Source organism: Pungitius pungitius, chromosome 9 (genome assembly GCF_949316345.1).
Source record: "Pungitius pungitius chromosome 9, fPunPun2.1, whole genome shotgun sequence".
Lineage (NCBI taxonomy): Eukaryota > Metazoa > Chordata > Actinopteri > Perciformes > Gasterosteidae > Pungitius > Pungitius pungitius.
The window spans coordinates 14,537,796-14,558,173 of record NC_084908.1 but is presented as its reverse complement, the minus strand read 5'-3'; the positions used below and the strand labels follow the sequence as shown (position 1 = coordinate 14,558,173).

Sequence of the window (20,378 nt, the reverse complement as noted above, 5' to 3'; positions counted from 1 at the left end):
AAGTCTCTTGTCTTGTAGCAATCCCAAGGTGAAATAACACTGGGATTTAGGTTGTAGTTTTTTTTAACTGCTTTTGTGGAGAGTTATGCTAGTCAAAAATGGAGAAACTGAGAGACTTGACATGTGTGATTCATCACACCATATGAGGATACACAATGTTAAAATGCATAACACACATGCATGATGTTACATATTCTTATCATTTCACAATCCTCCATTCTCTTGCATTTTGGCATCAATGCACATCTTTAGGTACAGGTGCAAATCCTTTATTGGTGGTTCCCGGCAAATCCTCTCCAACAAGAATAATAGTGATCTATGCTATATTTAAGTTGGAAAAAATTAGCAGCCCACATTTTTAGTGAGGAAAAAGACGAGAGGAAAAAGGAGTCGGCTGTGTTGCTGTTAGTCATCAGTGATCCTGTCACTCAATGCTGTGGCGGCATAGGGTCTGCTTCCTGTTAACAAGATATGTTTACAGCATCAGCATTGAGCTCCCACCCTCTGTGTATTTGTGCATGTATACCCCTTGTCACTCCCCAGGATGGATGCATCTACATGACCGTTAACTATTAACTAATCAGGAACTGCCATCTTTGGGGAGACAGATAGCAACAGGGCCCCCGGTCCTCCTCAGTACTCGGTGGCTGAGGCAGGCCTTCCTTTGTTATGGAGCCAAAATGGTGCCCGGTGGCAGGATGCTGTGTCTAACCATTAACTAGACTCTTGTGACTCTGACTTACTACTGAGGTGACAAATCACAATGTCCCCCCAGAACTTAGCCTGGAGAAATATTAACCCCATCTCAGCTGGGGCTCTTCCTCTCCCATTCTGCAGATAAATGAGGAGATGTTGATCCTTCCATCACCATCAGCTTCTCCCTCCTCCTACTCATCCACTCTCTGTGTTTGTGTCTCTTCTGGCACCACTGACAGCGGCGTCTTGTGAAGGAGGGAGAGATTGATATGATGAGAGGTAGATGTGCTGCTTCCTGCCCTTGGCCGAGAAAAAAAAAAAAGATAATTTATGGACTCGTCATTTTGCTGGTGGTGAAAAGTGTATTTTTCCTAGCAAAGAATAACCCTCAAATAAATTATCATTATGAACGAATACAGAAGTATGATTGAAGTTGAACAATCACTTTAACATTCGCAGAGCTGGTACAATCAAGGGCTTTAATTTATGTAGCGGATTCTCTTCATTGGTGATCTCACACGGCACCTGAGCTGTAGATGGTCCTCTCTAATGTGACCGTTCCTCTGCTCGTGTTCACAATGCCCTTGAATGTTGTCGGTCCCTCTGTCTGTTTAACGCAACACCGACAACATTTCCCCTCTGCGGAGTCAGCGGACCTCTAGGCTGTCCCGGGCCCCCCGGCCCTCGTAATGGCCGCTTAGGGTCCAAATGGACTGAAGAGCTTTCCTGTGTCCTGAACAGTCTACTCCACTCATCACGGCCCGTAGGGGTCTCACATCAAACGGCCTCATTATTTTCATCAAGGGTGGAATTGTAAATGTGTGGCGAGTTGGAGCTACAAAGTGACTACCGGGTTCAAATAGAATCTGCGCTTTGTGCTTATGCTACGACGGCAAAAAGGCTGCAGAGACTCAAATGGGAGTCGGGGCTTCATGTCAATGGTCTCACTTCTATTCGTATAGGTACTGATGGAATTCATGTTAAATCAGGAATCAGCCTTATGCATAAATCCCCCAAAGGATGAAAGGAATTATCATTCAGCACGTTTGAATATCCTCTGTCATAAAGGACTTTCCCCAAATCTGATCATTAAAGCACAGCAGAAATGTTCTGATATCCCAGAGACCATTAAATAACCTCTTAGCTCAATTGGGCCTGTTTAGAGGTTTAAAGCATTTGTCAAAATTTCCATGAAAAAAAATAATATTACCAGCCTAATTTAATATTTACTGACAACAATGTGACAAAGCAAGATCAAAGGTTGGGATAACACTCACTGGCTGTTAACTATATTAACATGGAAATGAATGCAACAACTCAATAGCCTGTTGTCATACCTACAGTGAACAGCCTAAATAAGTTGCAGTGAAAAATCACAAGGGCCGTACTTGATAAGACATACTTGTGTTACTATGGCAACGTCCATGGCTCAAGCAAAGAATGCAGAGATCTGGATAATCGTTGTCATTGTGAAACATGGGGCTTTGCTGTGAGACCGGTGTATTACTATAGTGGGGCATTAATGCGTTTGCAGTCAGCATAATCAGTTTCCATTCAGAAATCTCTTCAACTAAATATTTACACTGAACTGCCTGCAGCACAAACGCCTCTGTCCGTCATTATATCGCTTTTTTTAAGATCAATATACTCCTTCCTGTTCAGACACGAGTTGCAGATTATACAAATTATTGTAGCAATTTACACAAATAAAGAATAACTTAACATGTATTCTGATATACATTAAACATCTGCCAGATATTCTGAATAGATTGTATTATTCCAAACTATTCAAATGACGAGTATAGTTCCTTCATTTGATTTGGATGCACATACCTTTTAAATGGAGCATTTGTTCAGGTGTATAAGAATAGATTTTCTGTCTACGTTGTACAAATAACTGCAAAACTTACAAATTTGCTCATATTTTGTTGTGCATTTTACTCTTTTTTTCTATTGTTAATTTATTTTTATTGCACTGTTGGAAACACAAAAAAAATAATTGAATGCCTGTTGGACTGAACCGCTATAAAAATATCTTTATGTTTGTATCATTCAGCATTTAGAGCGCCAACTAATAACAGCACAGTTTACTTTTCTTTTTCACAGATTTTGAAATGTTTTATATTTATTTTTTTGGCCTTTCCTGTGTGACTGCACACATTCATCTTGATATTTGGACTGCCTGATGATAAACCGCACACTTACAGTTGAGATGCATTGCTTTGCAGAGAGTGCGATAATGATTTCCAAGCTGTTAGCCTGCAGTTTCATCACATTTTAGACCTTTAATGTGTGTAATTGGCACCTGAGGTGATATATTGATATTGGCTGAACTCCCATAGGCATTAATGTTGTTCTATTGTGTTACTCTGCGTTGACAGACGGCAAAAGCCCATTTGACTTAGTTATGTTGCAAGGATTCCTCATCCTGTGAAGAAGCCAAGACTGGCCGTCATTTTCCCATCGTGTGAGGTCCTTGATCGGCTTTGGGAAATTTCTCTTTAATGTTTTCAGACAATTTAATGGCAGTCAGATGCAACACACATATTACACTATTCAACTAATCTTTTTTTTTGTTGCACTGTGCATGTCTGATTTTGAGGAAACAAGACAAAATGGCATTGACGAAAAAGACACAATTCCTACAAAAACAATTCCAGACAAATCTTTTGATTTGCTCTTGTTGTGACTGTTTCTTTCAGTTCTTGCTGTAATGTTTAATCCTTGCATATGACTAGTGCCCCCTGCTGTTCAAATTCTTAGATACTTTCTCTCTGGGGTTTTTAAAAATACATTTGTTGCTACATCATACAGGTTGTAGATCATAAAGATCATAGGTTATTGATATGTTTATGGGTGGCTTATTTGCTCCAACGTGACCTATCAGGTTAAATCGATTTTAAGGTTGGACAGACATTTCTTCTAATATTGATAAATTATAAAATGACTACTTTGGGTGGATGTAAGAATTGTCACAACATTGAAGGTGGTTCTTTGACATGTTTTTGTGGGATTGGGATCACGTGAGGTGGCTTTTAGAGATATTTTTTAGAGGTCTGTTCCCTCCATTGATTCTACATCTGACATCACTTAAAAACACAAGTGTTAAATAACTACTGTTGAGTCATACACAACAATAAGAAGATCATTTTGTTCTTGGTCTCCTTTTTCTTCTCCTTTTCCTTTTCATCCTTAAGAAACAGCAACACTGCAGCCAAAATAAAATAAACTCTGTGCAAAACCTTTTCTTTCTAAAAAAAAAAAAAAAGTCAGACATGTGTTGTGGTTGCTAAGCAAACAGCGACTAATAATATCTAGATGGAAGAGGTTTGCATTAGTGCAGCAAGCCAAAGCACAGCGTGTCTCAGTCTCCACCAATCTAAAACAATGAAGGTTCACCACACTGTAATTACCACACAATGAGTTTGTCAGTCACTTCTCATAAATATGAATGAGGAGGGATGGATAAAGGTGTTTGGTCTAAATTTGCCACGGTTTTTGACGTGAGAACGAGAAAACGGCCTAGCATCATATTCATCCTATCAAAATCTCCCGAGGGAAAGAGTTTTTAAGCTTTTGTGTGTCAGTCTCTCGCTGTCATGACTGGATGAGAGCAGCATGTAGAGGGCGGAGAGGGGTAGAGATTGATGTAACAGGTTGGGATTTTTACATTTCTTCTTTTTTTTTGAATCAAGGGCTATATATTTTTTGCTAACAGCTGTTAACTGAGATATGCAGGAAAATGGCAAAGAGACAGAAGGTACCGCGGTTTGAAAACAGAAAGATACACCGCCGATTGGTTATTCTCAAGTTGATTTGAATATTAATGTGAAATATGAAAAGCTCCACTTAAACTGCTGCATGTTCGTCACTTAGCATCTATGGAGAGTGCTCTTAATGTCAAAGCAGGCTTGATCATAACCAGCGTTCTATATTTACATTTCTAACCACTGTATATAAAAGGTAATTCTGTCATCAGAAACTATAATTATCAATTAACACTTATTTAGTCATGGAGATAGATGTGTGATAGATGTGGTTTTATACAGCTTACAAACTGTTTTAGGCCCAACTTGAGGTTGAATAAATCCCTCTTGGCTTCTCAAAAATGATTACAAAGCTCAGCTGAGTGGTTCCATGCGGTTATCAGATATTGTTTTAATATCAGCGGGTGTAGTAAAAAAACGAGCAGTTTAATAAACCTCATGATTGAATCATGATTGAAGTTCTATTAGACGTATTATTATGTGCAGGATGGACCTTGCACATAAAAATAAAGATTAAGCTGACAGTCGTTAAGAAGACCATAAATGATTCACAAATTTTGTTATTCACATTAATAAATATACAATATTTTCTGCACTATACATCTAAATCTTACTGAACTGCTACAACGAAACAACTTCACATTGTTTCCTGTTGACGTTGACATATAAAAAAGAATCACTTTAGAACAGTGTTTACCAAAGTTAGCGAAGCTCTTAAATGAAAACTTATTGGCCATAAGGAACACACTTGATCTTATACAGAGGAAAGTAGTGAGGAAAATGTTGACATTTGGCTTGAATAATTAGTCAGGTGCAGGAGTAAGATGAACCACGGACCATTTGACACCTTAATGTTGTCTGAAGACAAAAAGGTTTGGACTTTTTAATTGCTATTTTGTACATTAAGGGAGAGTTTCTACACTTTAGACATCTCTGTGGAATAAGGTGGAAAAGCTCTTTTATCAGTTAATTTGGCATCTTGATGTCGAACACAATGAAACAGTACTTGTCTGTTTCAGGTACTCCATTGTATTTCTGTCACTTTATGTTGAAACTGTAACTCTGAACTATTTTACAATAATGCAGGTGATTATTATAATTATATTTTTTTGCTCTTTGTCATGATTTTTTGGTCCATTACAGAAAGCTTAACGTCTGTTAACAAACTGAATCTAAATAATTAGCTTTTTACCAAACAGTTGTGTTTAAAAGCCAATATTTCATTTGAAATAAATCGGATTTCCCCAATTTAGATGGTGTTGTGTATCGCAAAATTACAATTCTTTTTTAACCTTTATATCACATTTGTTCAATTCTGCTTTACAATCACAGGATTTTCAAACGGCAATCAACACATGCTGTACTTCTGGTATTTGACCAGTAAGTGGTGCTTGAGCTCCTAAACGGGATTTCTTGGAGTACCGCTACTCTCTAGGTCTCTTTATCTGAATTATCCTTTAAACCACAATTAAATCAAACTTGATGGAACCCAATAGTGACAAAAGAGCCTCAGAAATATGGGTTTCATTCTTTTTAAAGTATGTTTTTTCATTATATCAAAATCTTGTTGATTGATTCTGACCAATTTAAATGGTTAAAAATGACTGTTCGGGGCGTCTCCATTTACCAAGTATTAAGGTTATCTTCTCTTTTATGTCATCACATTATAAGTTGACTTTTTAACTATGATCTCTTAAAAATGTAGTTTTGATATCATGACATTAATGCACACAGGATATTGGGCATAAAGTAGAAGTTTCAGTCGGTTGCTATTTGTGACGTTACAGCGAGACGTCACCATATCCTCCACACTGCCCCTTTAAATCGGTTTGTGGGTTAGACTTCCCACACTTTTATTTTAAGAGTAATTCATTTTCTAAAAAGAGACACAACGCAGAAGAGTTTGACTGATTTTCTTTTCTTCCAATATTACAATAATATATTCATTCATAGGTCGAGCAATCGATCCATTTTAACACCACCATCAACCAAAGAAACTCAAGGGCCAGCATTTCTGGAAATGAGTTCCAGTTCCCAATGCAGACCTTATCTGAACCTTACGTGGTCTGTAATGTTGTAGTTAAATATAGACACGTTGTCCCTGATCACAGTAGGCACAGTTTTATAGTGTTGTTTCAAAGTGTGCAATCGCTGTTCCTTCCAAAGCAAGAGGTGAATCAAACAGGCCCAGGAATGAGATGCATCTTCTTGACCACCTCCCATTGTGCTGAGAAACATAGATTGCACGACTCCTCGTGTCTCCCTTTGTGTCAAGACTAGCTGAGAATGAGAGATGGTGCAGTAAAAGCCGCCACACATGAATGTCGTTTAACCCCCCCTGCTGCTACTCGTTGTCGATTGATTCACAAAGCCGCAGCTGGCTTGGACCAAATTGTTTCAACAGTTTAGATAGAAGACGTTTGTCTGTCTGTCATCTGTATGCACGACCCCACAGGTAAACAGCATCCTCTCCTTAATCCGAGGACAGGAGGGATGTGTCTTTTTCTTCTTTTTCTATGATTCATCGGTTCATGCATTCTCTCTCTCTCTCTCTCTCTCTCTCTCTCTCTCTCTCTCTCTCTCTCTCTCTCTCTCTCTCTCTCTCTCTCTCTCTCTTTCCTCCCTCCTCTCTCTACCTCTCCTCCCTGGTCGTCCTCTGCGGGCCTGCTGCTCTCTGCTGCAGAGACGGGCTGCGTGACGTCAGTGGAGGCTGGAGCGGTTCCCCGGTTGAAGCGGAGGAAAAAAAAAATGGGGAGAAGATTGCGAGGTGAGTGAAAAGAAAATGCACGTTTCTGTCATTTCGTAACCCCTTGCTTCTTATCGAAAATGCGTCGGCGTTTGGAGTTTGTGTGCCGGCGCGCGCGCGCGTGTGTGTGTGTGTGCGTGTTAGCAATGATAGCTTCATTGACTCCGCTGCTCCCGTGCAACACATTTACTCAACGAGTCCAGTGCAGCGATCTGGCCAGTGCCTCTGTGAAAACGGGAGGAAATCGGGTTCATGCCGCGCAGTTGACCCCCCCCCCTCCCTTTTCCTCCCGAGAGAGCACCGCTGCTCCCATCAGCCCGACTCCAGGCCCCGTGCGTGCGCGTCAAGTCACCGCGGCGGCGATGGCGCTCGTCCACACCCACATGGCCGCGTGTGATTGATCCATGTGCAGCGCGCATCCACAGCGCCAGTGGGGTGGATCTCGTGTGATTTGCTTTAGGTGTTGAAATGTCACGTCGGTCAATCGGGAGCCTGACTCGACGGGGGGGGGGGGACTTCGGCCGGCGTGTTTGGCCCCGGATGTGCGAGGGTTACTCGGCGATAGATAACGTTAATTAAAGAACATGCAACATCTGCCATGCACGGTGCGCGCGCGGCTCCAACCTGTTCGTTTCGGGGTTTTTTTTGGATGCGGCATCATTTGCAGAAACCACGTGAGCACGAAAACAAACAAACTAAGGTGTTAGCTTCTTGCTGCCACGTTGAAGCACGTTTGGGGCTCTTAATATTCATCTGAGCACAGTAGTAATATTCCCATGACGTGCCTCCAACTCTCGTGTGCAGCACACACCCGCACACACACACAACACGTGCCGAAAGCTTTGGGAAAGCTGTCATGTGACCAAGGCCGTGGCCCACAGTTCACTGTGGAAGTGGGAGCAGTCATTGTGTGGCTACAGGAGTGAATGCAGAGAATAAACATGTTGGGTGAGATCTACATGTCCATGATGACATGGCATCTACATCTACATGACTGACTTTGTGATGGCGAACCTGCAGTTTGCAGCAGCCGTGCAAGTGTGTGTGCAGATCCTTTTTACACGTATTGTGCGGTACTTAGCAGCAATATTCATTGAGTTTTTGTGGTTACGTTACTTTGTGTATGTGTTTTTTCATTCAGTATGCATATCTGAGCGGCCCATATTAACTTAAAACCACTGAACCCCACATTCATTACCCACAATCCTGCAGCAGATTGAAATCCCAAATTGTTAGATTACAAACTTGTCTTAACAATATTGTATTTGTGCTGCTCTAAGGACAGCAGGGAGAATTGTGTACATTTGTACTAATCATTGAGCGATTTTTCATTTATCTATCTATCCATCTCTTTGAACATCTGTGGATGTGAGGTTCGCATCATTGGAGCTACCTGTGTGGATGTATTCAGCCAGTTTAAGCTAGCAACCCTCACAATGTCCCTGTAGCTAATCATTACATTTAACTCGTTTAACTGTCTCACTCTCAACTATAACACAAGACCGTGTGTGTGTGTGCCCATGTACAGCTGGCTCAGGCATTCACGGGTCGCTCTGTTATTGTTGCAGCTGCGTGTAAAAAGCTGTTTGTCCGACCATCACTGAGAGATCAAGGATCAGGCTCATGGTTCTGGCCACACGGCATTGAAACTTTCAATGCGGAAGACTAAATGCGGAAAGAAATACTGACGTGAATGTGTAAACTGCCCTCATGCAATATTTAGTGACTCTGTTATTATTTTAGTGGTTTAAAACCTTTCAATAATGACACACAACCTCATTTGAAGTCCCGTCCTTGTTAGCTGAAGCGCTATCAGGAGGCCCGGTTGAAATAGGAAATATTTAATCTGCATTGGCACTCACACTCCTCTGCCAGCAACTTGACTATCATGCCAACACAGGCTCGGGATTATTGTGTATGAGGACAGACGAAATGCAGTCACACGCCACAGAGGCCGTTTTCTCTGTCCTTTTCCACACATGTCCTCAGAAGCTACGTCTCCTTTTGGCTAGCACACGCTGCCTAACGTACGCAAGAGGCTTGCTCGTGCTCTTGAAAAATAATCCTGTCCAGCTCTGACTGAAGAAGATATTGTAGCGTTCCTCGATGGACGTGACAAACGTGCAGGAATATAGTAGAGGGCCAAATGCATAGGCAGCAGTTGTTGTGATTCAGGCTCATAAATGCCCAGCATGACTGATTATTGGCTCTAATTACCTGTTGACAAAAATGCAAGATTCATCTTTTTTTATTTTCCTTCATTAACTTGTAATCTCAATCCTTGTCTGTGGAAATAGGCCGGTTGAATGTATATTTATGCATATAATAGAATGCCGGGCTGACACAGTGATCACACAAGGAACCCCCTGCTCTCAGGAGCTCCATCCTGGCATGCATGGTGGAGGCATGTACACCGGAGGATAATGGTGTCTGCTTGGATCAATAGGAGACGGCGGTGAGCCCGGGGGAACGAGTCAGTCCACCTCGTCAGAGCCTCGTGCCGATCTGAGCTCCCGTAACGAGGCTCAATCGAGCTGTGCGCCTTCAGCTAAACTTTTGTGTTCAGTCTCACCTGTCAACTGAATGTTTGTACTCCTTCAATCTTCCTCTCTTTTTGTTGATAAAGTAAGGGCTCAGTGGCAGATAGCGCCTAAACATAGGACATCAATCACTTTCATTAACAGTTCAAATGGTTTTATTACACACCTGGTCCTCCTGATGAATATAAATCTGCATCATCATTGTCTAGTGACCCGTCCAGGGTGAACCCGTCCCCCGATGGGCGCTGGGGATCCGCTCAAGCCCCCACGGCCCTGGACAGGATGAGCGTTCCAGATACTGAATGGACCGATGAATCCACCTTGCTCTCTTTTAGCTCTCTTTTAGCTCTATAACACGCTGCGGATTCAGTTGCCAATTCACCTTTCACGCTGTGCCATTGTTTTCATGTCGTCATTTGATACGTTGTTATTATGAAAATTACGTTTTTGACCTATTTCTTTCTACGTTGAGTTTGTCTCCCAACTATGTAAAGATAATTTTCAGTACTGCCATGTTGCCAAGAAAGAGACTCCTTTAGCCTTAGCCCTGAAGCATGAGGACGGACACACATCTTTTAATTGATAGAAAACAAGGTTGTTGATGGAAAGTTATTGCTTATTTTCATTCTATTCCTGTGAGATTGTCCTGTCATGGGAGTCCTATGGCTTTTTGCCACACTAACATACTCTGACAGGCTCAAGTAGGAATCTAGAAGGCATCTGGAGCTTTTACTAAACCTCTCATTCAGTGTCCAAAGGAGTCTGTATATTGCAATGCAGCCTGTCCACGGAGCATCTCCCAGCTTTGGACAGTTTTGGCTATTTTCAAAATGGTTGCCATCCTTGGTGCACATTTTACATTGATGCCCCGTAAGAATAATAATAAGAATAATAATACAAGGCTTTTTCATGGCTTTCACTGTGAAATATTGATGTGGGATTGGAATCAGCATACGAGACACATCAGAAATACCAGTTCCATTGTTGGAGTGTAGGTCCATGCTCGTTTCACGCCTCTCATAAAGTCTCATAAAGGCCTCCAGTGTTGTGAGCTGTAGCTTACTGCTTGTTCGAGTTCAGCACTGCAGCATCTCTGGTTGAGGCTTGGCAGAGGAGTGACATGAATGCTGTGATACACCTTGACTCACTCCGCTTCCTACACCTCCGAGCAAAACACATGTGAGAGAGAGCCCGAGAGGCAGAGTGCCATTTGGTTTGCTTTAAACTGGTGAATTTGATAATTTATGAATAAATTCAGTTGGCTTTTTGAGCTGAACTTTCGGGACGTCACGTCATCGGTGTAGCCTGAGGGCCAGCGGATGCGTTCAGATGCAATAACTGCATCGTAGCCCGCAGTATCTTAACATATTTAGTGCAAAAGAGATTGAATAAAATATTATACCAATGCATTATTGGTACAAGGGTTGTTGTGCATCTACCCCGATGGTAATGTCCATTTACGAGGATGTTTTTAAACCCTTTTAGTCAAATGTAACCCCAATTTAGTCAGATACCCCGCATCATGGAATTGACCATAGTTACACAATTAGATTTGCAAAAAAAGCTCAGCTGTCCAAAAGAGCTACGAGGATTCTTCTGGGAGAACTGCTTCCCTCCTAATAAACACATGAATAGACATTTAATCTCAGTTTAGTCAAACACAGGGAGGAGGTTGGAGCAGCTATCCCGGGCAAAACTGCTGTGCTTTGCTCGAACCGCAAGAAACACGATGCCTCCTCGTAGTCATGTTCCTCTGGTCTCTTACATAAGGGACAGGGATGGGTTAAGCAAAGTACTGCTAAAATAATCTGGAACATTCCCTGTGCATCTCCTTCTTAACGAGCGGTCTGTGGCTGAACCATTTGTATTTACAATAATTTGAGAAACGGACATTTAAAATGAAATTATATATCCATTTCTTTTTATTGCTAAGAGTTTAGAAAGCACCCTAATCAATGTTAATTTGCTCACAAACATAACCCTGCTTAGATCCAATAAATTAGGACCATCATAAAATGTCCAATGATTAGTATTCATAGCGCATTACTGCGGCTGTTTGTTTTTAAGATTGACGCATGAGTAAAATAGACTTCAAAAGAGGGAGCGAGACCTTTTAGTAGGAGAGACAGAAAGGAATCACCCACGGAGACGGTTTAAACTTCGCCACTGTCAGATTGGACCATGTCCATGCTGGACTGAGTAGTACAGCTAAATCAGGGCATTTGTATATAGATGAGTCCCATTCCTCCCATATAAAACAGCTTAAACACAGCTGTGTACGCAAGCTGATAGAAACTGTCGTATAGGGAGGGACTGAAATAAGTATAAATGTGTCTCTGTAATGATATCTTATATAGTTTTTAAAAGCATCCAATTGCGCTTGAGAGTTGTTACCTCGACATGTTTCCAGCTGTGTCACAACAGGTCTCTGCCTCTGAAGGCTGATGCAGGCCCTAAATATCAAAATCATATTGAGTACATTTGTAATACTGTTAAGTATACAGAAGCCTTATGCAATTATTACTGTGGGCTTGTTCGTTTTTGATTAGGACTGAGTGATGGATGTAATCAATGGTAAATGGACCGCGCTTATGAAGTGATTTTTTGTGTGTTTAAAATAAGCCTCTCATTCACCTACGCACAACTGCCATGCAAACATCTGGCCAAGCCCCACGCAGCAATCAGTGATCAGCGTTTCTCTCATCTCGTCAATACATGTACAGTATATAAATGTGATTGAGCTCTTTAGTGTTTGGCATGTTTATTTAGGGGAAGAGAGAGGAAGAGGCTCCTCGTTTTCCTTTTTTATTGGTTCACAGAGTTTTACTCTCCGAAAGGCAGCTTCCCTCGGGCCAACAAACATTCGCAGAGATGAAGTTTGCATGATAATTGAATCCATTGAGTCAAAATATTTGCTTGGTAGCTTCCTCCCTCCCAAGACTTTATGAGATTGAGATTTTAGAATAAATGCAATTTGTCTGCTGCTGATGCATCCTTTATTTACCACAGCAACAACTGGTTTCACTGCAAATAATCTCCTTTTACAGAAAGACGCTGTCCCCTCTTAGTGTCTGAGCTTAGTGTTTTCACACGTCTGAAATGAAATCTCCTGGCTTTCTCTGGTGCAGGGTAGAAATGAGGGAATAACGTCCACTATTCTCCTATCAAAATAACACATTAAAAAGGAAGTCTTTTGTGATTCCTCAGCTAAGCTCCATTGGCAAGATGTGACATGTGGCTTCCAAGCTGCTTCCTTTCCTTCCATTTCCTGCCCGGGTTACTACCTCACTTTTTAGTTTTAAGCAGATGGGAATCCCTGCTATCTGCGGTGTGGTGACTGGCTCTGTGAAACTCTCCTCCGTTAATAACTGGGCATGGCGTGCCAGCACACTCCCTGTTCCAGCCTCACCAGACTTCTAATAACAGTCTTGGTGACTTCCGCCCCCCCCCCCCCCCCCCCCCCCCCTGCGTTTGGGCCCTCTGAGAAGTGTTTGTGACTTGTGATAACAGCGGCGATGTCTGTGCCCGCTGATTCTCTCGTTAACGGCCGCTGTTGAAATCAAAGCAAAGAGAAAAGAGAAATAACAGTAATGTGTTGTAATTTGGCGCATGTTCAATGTCCAGCAATACGTCACGATCAGGATCTTTGTTTCATTTAGTCCGGCACGATTTATTTTTCCTTCAACATATTATGATTTTCATCAATAAGTAGTCTTTAGTTTTTGGTTGTGCTCTTAGTTCTCTCATCCTTTCTGGTGGGGTATTATTATTATGATATATTATTCTAAGAGGACCCTAACACATCCCCTTTTAAAGAACTTACAATTTTGTCAATGTGACCCCCATAGGCTTGAGATTAAGAAATGATGTTGCTGCTAACAAGCACTTTCACTAATGGAGCTACCTCCTTTACCCGACTCCTCTCCTCCCGTCTTCCTCGGAGTATTCTAGAGTACAAAGTGCAGGGGTCTGCTTTTTAACCCTTCATAAAAGGTTTCATGTTTCTCAACCACTAAACCCAAAGATGAATGTTATTACAGAGTTGAGACATGCTACAGGAGTGGTGTATACTGAGAGATGGACTGTTATAGTAAAGAGCGCCTTCTTATTCTATTGCTAATCAATCCATACAAACAGTTACAATAATGTATGCATGTGTAATCACATTTTACAAAGATGCCTCAGAATGCTAATAACATTAACATTGTTATATATTTATATATATATAACTTGATTAAGTTCCAGTTGTTCAAAAACATTTCCTAAGATTAGATGTTGTACCAAAACTCACAGTAAGAAAAAACCTTAATCTTAACATGGACTTTCTCCCTCTCATTCTAGGACCTCAGACCGAGGAACCATGACAAATGAAGTGAAAAGCCCAGTTGAACGTTCCCACTATGTGTGGTCATGTGACTCCGCCGGGCCTCCTCCACGAGCACATGGGAAACACTTCCCCCCTCTGACTTGCCGTCGCCGCCTTGTCGCCCAGTTGTTCGCCATGAGAGGATCTGTCAGGCGCTCCACCTCTGTGCCCCCGTAACTGGCGCCGCTGTCGTGCAGCGTGAGCAGCGCCGCCCCCCCCCCCCCCCCCCCCTCTTCCGGGCAGTCGCTGCACGGAATGGCCTCTCTGGACCTGCCGTACCGCTGTCCTCGCTGCGGGGAGCACAAGCGCTTCCGGAGCCTGTCGTCCTTGCGCGCCCACCTGGAGTACAACCACACGTACGAGACCCTCTACGTCCTCTCCAAGTCCAACAGCGTGTGCGACGCCGCCGCTCTGCTGCCGCTGGTGGCCGAGGGGGCCCTCCTCGCGCCCGCCAACAACAACGACCCGTTTGAGCCGCTGCGACCTTCGGCCCTGAAGGAGCGGCGCTTCCCCTGCCGCGGCGAGCTTCCCTGCGCGGATGACTTGAGTCTGACCCCGGCCGCCAACTCCAACACCGCAGCTCGCTACATCCCCAACGTGGAGTTCCCCCTGGGGGAGATTTTCATGAAGAAAGCCATGACATCCGCAGACCCCGGTTCCCATGGCAACCCCAGCACAGCTGTAGCAGTGGCAGCCAATGTGGCGGCCAGCGCTGTGGAGGCGGCCTACGAGGAGGGCCTGGCCAGGCTCAAGGCTCGGGCCTTCGAGCGACTGGAGCTGGACGAGCGGCTTGAGAAGCTGTCTGAAGAGGTCCATATGAGCATTTTGGTGGTTTGACTCTCTCCGGAGCAGTCAATACAATACATAGTCACATGATACAGAAAGAAAGGGTTTTAGTCTCAGAGGACTTTTTAAAACATTCGATAAACTTTATAGTTCAGGTCAAGACAACTGTAACAATTTCAGATACGGTTGGTTCGCAGATGTTTTTCAGAAAGTATTACCATGATGTTTTCTAGTTACTGATAGTAGACGATCTAGAGATTTAATATGTTCACTTGTTTCAGAGTTCATTAGGATAACGGAGCTGTAAGATGTGTACGCTACACATAGATACGATTCACTTTGTCAATGGCCCAATTTGCAAAACCAGTCATGTACCCCTCACAATGCGGTGATCCCGGCGGGACACGAAGCGACTCGGGTGCCTCTTGTCGTTGCAGGTGGAGCAGAAAATAGCGGCCCGCGTAGGTCGTCTTCAGTCCGAGCTGGAGCGGAAGAGCTCGGAGCTGGAGCGGGCCAAGCTGGAGAGCGAGCGGCTCAGCCAGGAGAAACAAGACCTGGAGGACAAGGCCTCCGAGCTCTCTCGACAGGTGGACGTCTCTGTGGAAATGCTGGCCAACCTCAAACAGGACCTGGTGAACAAGGAGCAGGAGCTCAACCACAAACAACAGTAAGTGACATGCCCGCTCCTCAAGACCTCAGAATATATATTTCCATTAGGGGTTTACTCTCGATAATGTAGTGATTATCTGGTTCAAAGGTTGCAGCTTCTAAAAATGTGAATATCTGGTTTTATCCGCTGTGATATCAAACTAATCCATAGTTACAGCCCACCATGTCTGTTGTATGTGGGCTCTTCCTTTCATTGAACACATGGGCATGCAACCACTCTCACACACACACACACTCCCCTCCTCCCCTTCACCTCTACCTGTTTGTTGATGGTATTATTCTCTGTAGCATCCAGCCGCCAGATGTGGTCTGCATCTGTCCAGCTGCTCTCTCCACCCACCACCAGCGCCTTGCAGGGCCGGCTAGTGGCTCCTGCTGAACGGAGCAGCCTCTCTCTGTCCGTAAAGCCGCTTCTCGAACCAGTGGAAAGTACGGCTGCTTTAAATAGAAGGAGCACTTGGATATAATTCACAGAGTGGTGATGAAAGTTACTGCTGGCTCTCAATGTGACAAACGTGATTTAGAGCTGGTCCCCACATTGGTACAAAGAGTGAGTGAGACCAGGCTTCATTTTTCAGGTTTTCAGAGCTTTTATTTTAATTAATCTCAGATTGAATTATTGTGTGCTCCAAACAGTGAGGCTATTTTTAGTTTGACAGGCTAGAGCCAATACATAGACAATAAATCATGCTTATTAAATCCATCTTAATACCTTAATAAGATAATAAATAAATAGATTTCACAAAATGGTTTACCTTTTCCCTCTCTCACAATTTATGTGCAATTGTATTGCATACAGTAATTCATTATAAATGACATGTCTAAACAGGGTTAATAAATAGGATAAGAACGCTTTGGAAACAGAAGAATGTGACAGGTGTACATTTGAAGTTGAGGCTTAAAAAGCAGATCACTGCTGCAATCACGATGGCATGCTCTTTGCCTTTTTGCATTAATTGTCTTTGCTTAGCTGCCCATCAGATGTTGACAGGTGTATCTTTACTGTGTCTTTATCTGACTGGACAGTCAGCCTAATGTCTCCAGCTTCCTCAAGGTTATCATCAAGTTCAAAACATCCAACTGCACTGCGTTAACCAAGCAAAAAGTGAATGAACACAGCAATTTAAAACAGACACGAGATTTATTTCTGTTTTGTTTGATAAATTGGTTGCTGGGAGGTAAAGAGAATATGAACTAATTTATCAGAAATACCTCTGGAACAAATTGCCAACCCTAGCTTTAACAGTAAGCTCTTCTTCAAATTCAGTCCCGCCCCTCTGGTGTAAAGGGTAAAGTAGCTATGATCATGTCTCCCAAAACTGGTGGCATCAGACTGGGATGTTCTTACTCCTAAAAGACCCTTGGCTGAATGACGGCCTCTCAGCGATGCCAGCAACCAAGTCTCTCTCTCTCTCTCTCTCTCACACACACTTTTCCTGTGGCGTTCTCTCTCAGGAGCAGCTGGCAGTCAAACAGTAAGCTCATTCAGACTCTAAAATACAGTTGGTCTGAGATGGAAAAAGAGCATCAGAGTGGATGAATGTTCAGCAGGGTTGATGCCTAAGCAGGAGGCAAAAAGAAAAACACAGGGCGACAGCCAGTGACTTTGTGCAGTCTTTGAAACTCCTTCAAGGAGATATGCACATTAGTGGTGTCAAGTGATAAAAATGCGAGACACCTCATCGAGAGTTGCTATGCAACCAGAGGAGACTCCCACGAGCTGGCGAGCAGCACAATGCATGAATATATGACACAACATAATCATTTATTCTGCCCTAAGAAACGCTGTGAATGTTTTTGAAGAGCATACAAAACGCCTCAGGTACATTCATGCTAATCAGCTTGTTTCTTATTATAATGTACAGTTTGTAGCATTATTATTTCGTTAACGCATTCATTTATTGAACTATTATGAGTTTTAAAAGCGGTTGACCACTGGCTCCGAATACACATAGAGAGGTGACATGGGTCACATTCAGGGTGCGATCTTGATCAGTGTTGGCTTGGGAGGGGCCTCATCCTGCCTCTCAACCAATGAGAGCATTGGTGGTGGGACTAAGACTGCTGCAGCGGCTCACATGAACTCTTATAGACACTTGTTGATAAAACGTCATTTGTAACCACTATGTCACATTTTGAATACACACAAGACAGGACAAAAAAAGCCAAATTTATTCTCAAAGCCAATATGAGTCATTCAAAAATAACTCCCCAGTCTTCATTCTGCATGTGTTATTTCTTACTTGGGTAACCCGGCCCATGCTGTTTTCCAAGTGAACTGTAGCGCGGAACGGGCCTGTTATAATAATATAAGTTGTTAAGACTTGATCAAACGTTAATGTCCCGGCAGTGGCAAATGGCTGTGGTTTTATATTTTATTTGATTAAATTCATTTTTAGGTTTATTTCAAAGAAATATTTTCAATGTATTCAATTCAATGTGTGCAATAGATCACCTTTTAATTAAATAATTCATTTTGCAATTAATCTTGATAAATTGCAACAGAAAATCATGGCAATAATCGGCAATTATCGTTGCGCAGTACTGCTTAATAATTAACAAACACCAACAAACAATACAGATAAACACACACTCATTCTGTAGCAGTCACTGAAAGGACATAATGATAAACATTAAACCACATTGTAGCAGTCAAAGCTGAATTAATAACAGAGTCTCTCAAGCATGCATGTTAAGTGGTTTGATAACAGCTGGAATAAATGAGAGCATCTGTAATTAGCAGAAAGTGGAGTCTGAAGAAATATTGAAAATGCTACGTTCATTTCCATCAATGCGCCACAGACCAAAAACTGGAAGAACACCTCATTTTGTGTCTTTTTTAATAATCTGTCGAATGCCGTTATAATCTTTCTAGCCATTCGTTGTTTAATGACAGACAAAACATTTATTCAGTAATCTCTAATGTGTCAGCTGTTGGTCCGGTAGATCATATAAAGGAGCTATTTCTAATTAACTTGGATCTTCAGTTTGTGACCCCTTTCCACTCTTGAATACCTCACTGCTTCTGCAGGAGGACATCATAGTGTATGCTGCCACAATACACAAGACGCTGGATCTTTTAATTTTTTATTTTTTCTCTTCCCAGTTGAAAGGTTTGTATGAGATATGCAGGCTGATGCTACACTCATTAATACCACTGGCCCACGTTTTACAGATCAAACCAATCGTTGACTAAGCGATGTACTGTAAATATGCCTGAGTGTGCTCTACACACACACACACACACAGACACACACACAGACAGTTGCTGTAGCCGTCCTCAAACCTGAAGCTTGACCCATTCCTATCACCATCTGTGATAAATGAAGTGTGCCCTGTGTAAGGAAGCTAAAGGCTTCACAGAGCACGGAGGAGTCACTGTGGCTCCCTCGACGAAACAAGCTTGAGCAGCAGCAGTCTATGCAAAGCGAAGCTGTCACAGTGCAGAGAGAGAGAACTCGCCTCATTAAGAGAGAGAGGAGCATCGGGCATCAGCATGGAGAGACCTCTGCGGACTCTCCCATGAAAATAAATCTGCAATACATCTAAGAATGTGGACTTGAAAATGAGTTTGAGCTCTATTAAGACTCTGTGTTTTCATGTGCTGAAGCACAGTTTATTTCAAAATATGTCAAAGCATAGAAATATTTGTCCAAATTGATGCCAAACACTTTTGCGCTACTAAAAAAATGAAATGTTTGTTGTACATCGTTTTTTCATGTAAAATTTTCGAAGATTAATACTTGACACATACTATGCGTATTACTTACAGAGCTCATTCACTGGAACTAGCTGTCGACAGAGAGATATATTAAGGCTATAAGGCACAGTGTAGAGCTCTGTGGAAACCAAAGTGCATACATAGAAACCACATTCAGCAATATTAAGTGGAATATACATAAAAGAGGGTTCTGATGATTCACAGAACTTTAGCCCTTAGAGCGAGCAGGATTTATGAGCGCAGGGCTGTTCATGTCCATCATTAGATGGAAGAAATCGATGCGTGTGTCCTTGAGGCTGGATGAAAGGTTTTTGAAAGCAAAGGAAAAGGCAAACCGGAAGGATGGAGGAGCCAGTGTTTCAATGGTCATTTTTGTTAAATCCCACATGAATGGTTCGAGTAGCCAGTGCACTGTTAGCAGATGGTCATGGAAGAGTGTACTGGGGTTTAGTCATGTGTAGTCACGTGTGTGTGTGTGTGTGGTTCTTAGGTCCAAAGCTGATATTGAGACAACGCCGTCATTATTTTCTCTCTCCTTTTTGAGCTGTCAAGCTGCCGGATGAGTGCTGCTTATGTGTGTGAATGCAAGGGCCGGCGTGATTGAACATTCTTTACTAAAGCCGACATGTTTACCCGATAGCGGATGCTCAGGAAATTAATGGCATATCATCTGATGAATGTTTTTCAAGCTGAAGATAGTATTCTTCAGCCTCTTAGATTTACGATTTACGGGTTCTGGGACATTTGTCATGATTTGCAGTTGTTATGGCCCGTGTCTTAGACCACAACATTTCAACAGAGACACTCTGTGGCTACTTAATTAAAGATATTATATTTATTTCAAAAATACAACAATTGAAATTGAAGACTGAATGGTAACAGTGTGAAGGTGGCAGTCCAAAACACAAGTGTAGTAAAGGTGCAAGACAAAATATAGAAAGTAAAGTTAGACTAAAGAAAGATGATAAAACCAAATGGGTGCCTTTGAAGACAAGCAGAGAGCTGCAGTAGCAAAACAGTCTGCTTGAATCATCTCGAGTATCTCGAGAGCTACTACTAATTATTTTCTTCCCCAGTTGCACCACAA

The 20,378-nt window shown here is 42.4% G+C and overlaps 1 protein-coding gene across 3 annotated transcripts in view; it reads left to right on the top strand.

The window, feature by feature from the left end:
- Window positions 1-20,378, top strand: part of fbxo41 (F-box protein 41) — a 60,642-nt gene that overhangs the window by 21,525 nt on the left and 18,739 nt on the right. The window contains exons 1-4 of one of the 3 annotated variants that reach the window (XM_037472374.2): window positions 6,849-6,918; window positions 7,147-7,230; window positions 14,091-14,925; window positions 15,339-15,568. In XM_037472374.2, the coding sequence (XP_037328271.2) occupies window positions 14,371-14,925; window positions 15,339-15,568 (785 nt within the window). In that variant the 5' untranslated portion in view covers window positions 6,849-6,918; window positions 7,147-7,230; window positions 14,091-14,370. Of the gene's footprint in view, window positions 1-6,848; window positions 6,919-7,103; window positions 7,231-14,090; window positions 14,926-15,338; window positions 15,569-20,378 lie in introns of those variants that run through there. The other 2 variants (XM_062564388.1, XM_037472375.2) reach the window with 2 other exon arrangements.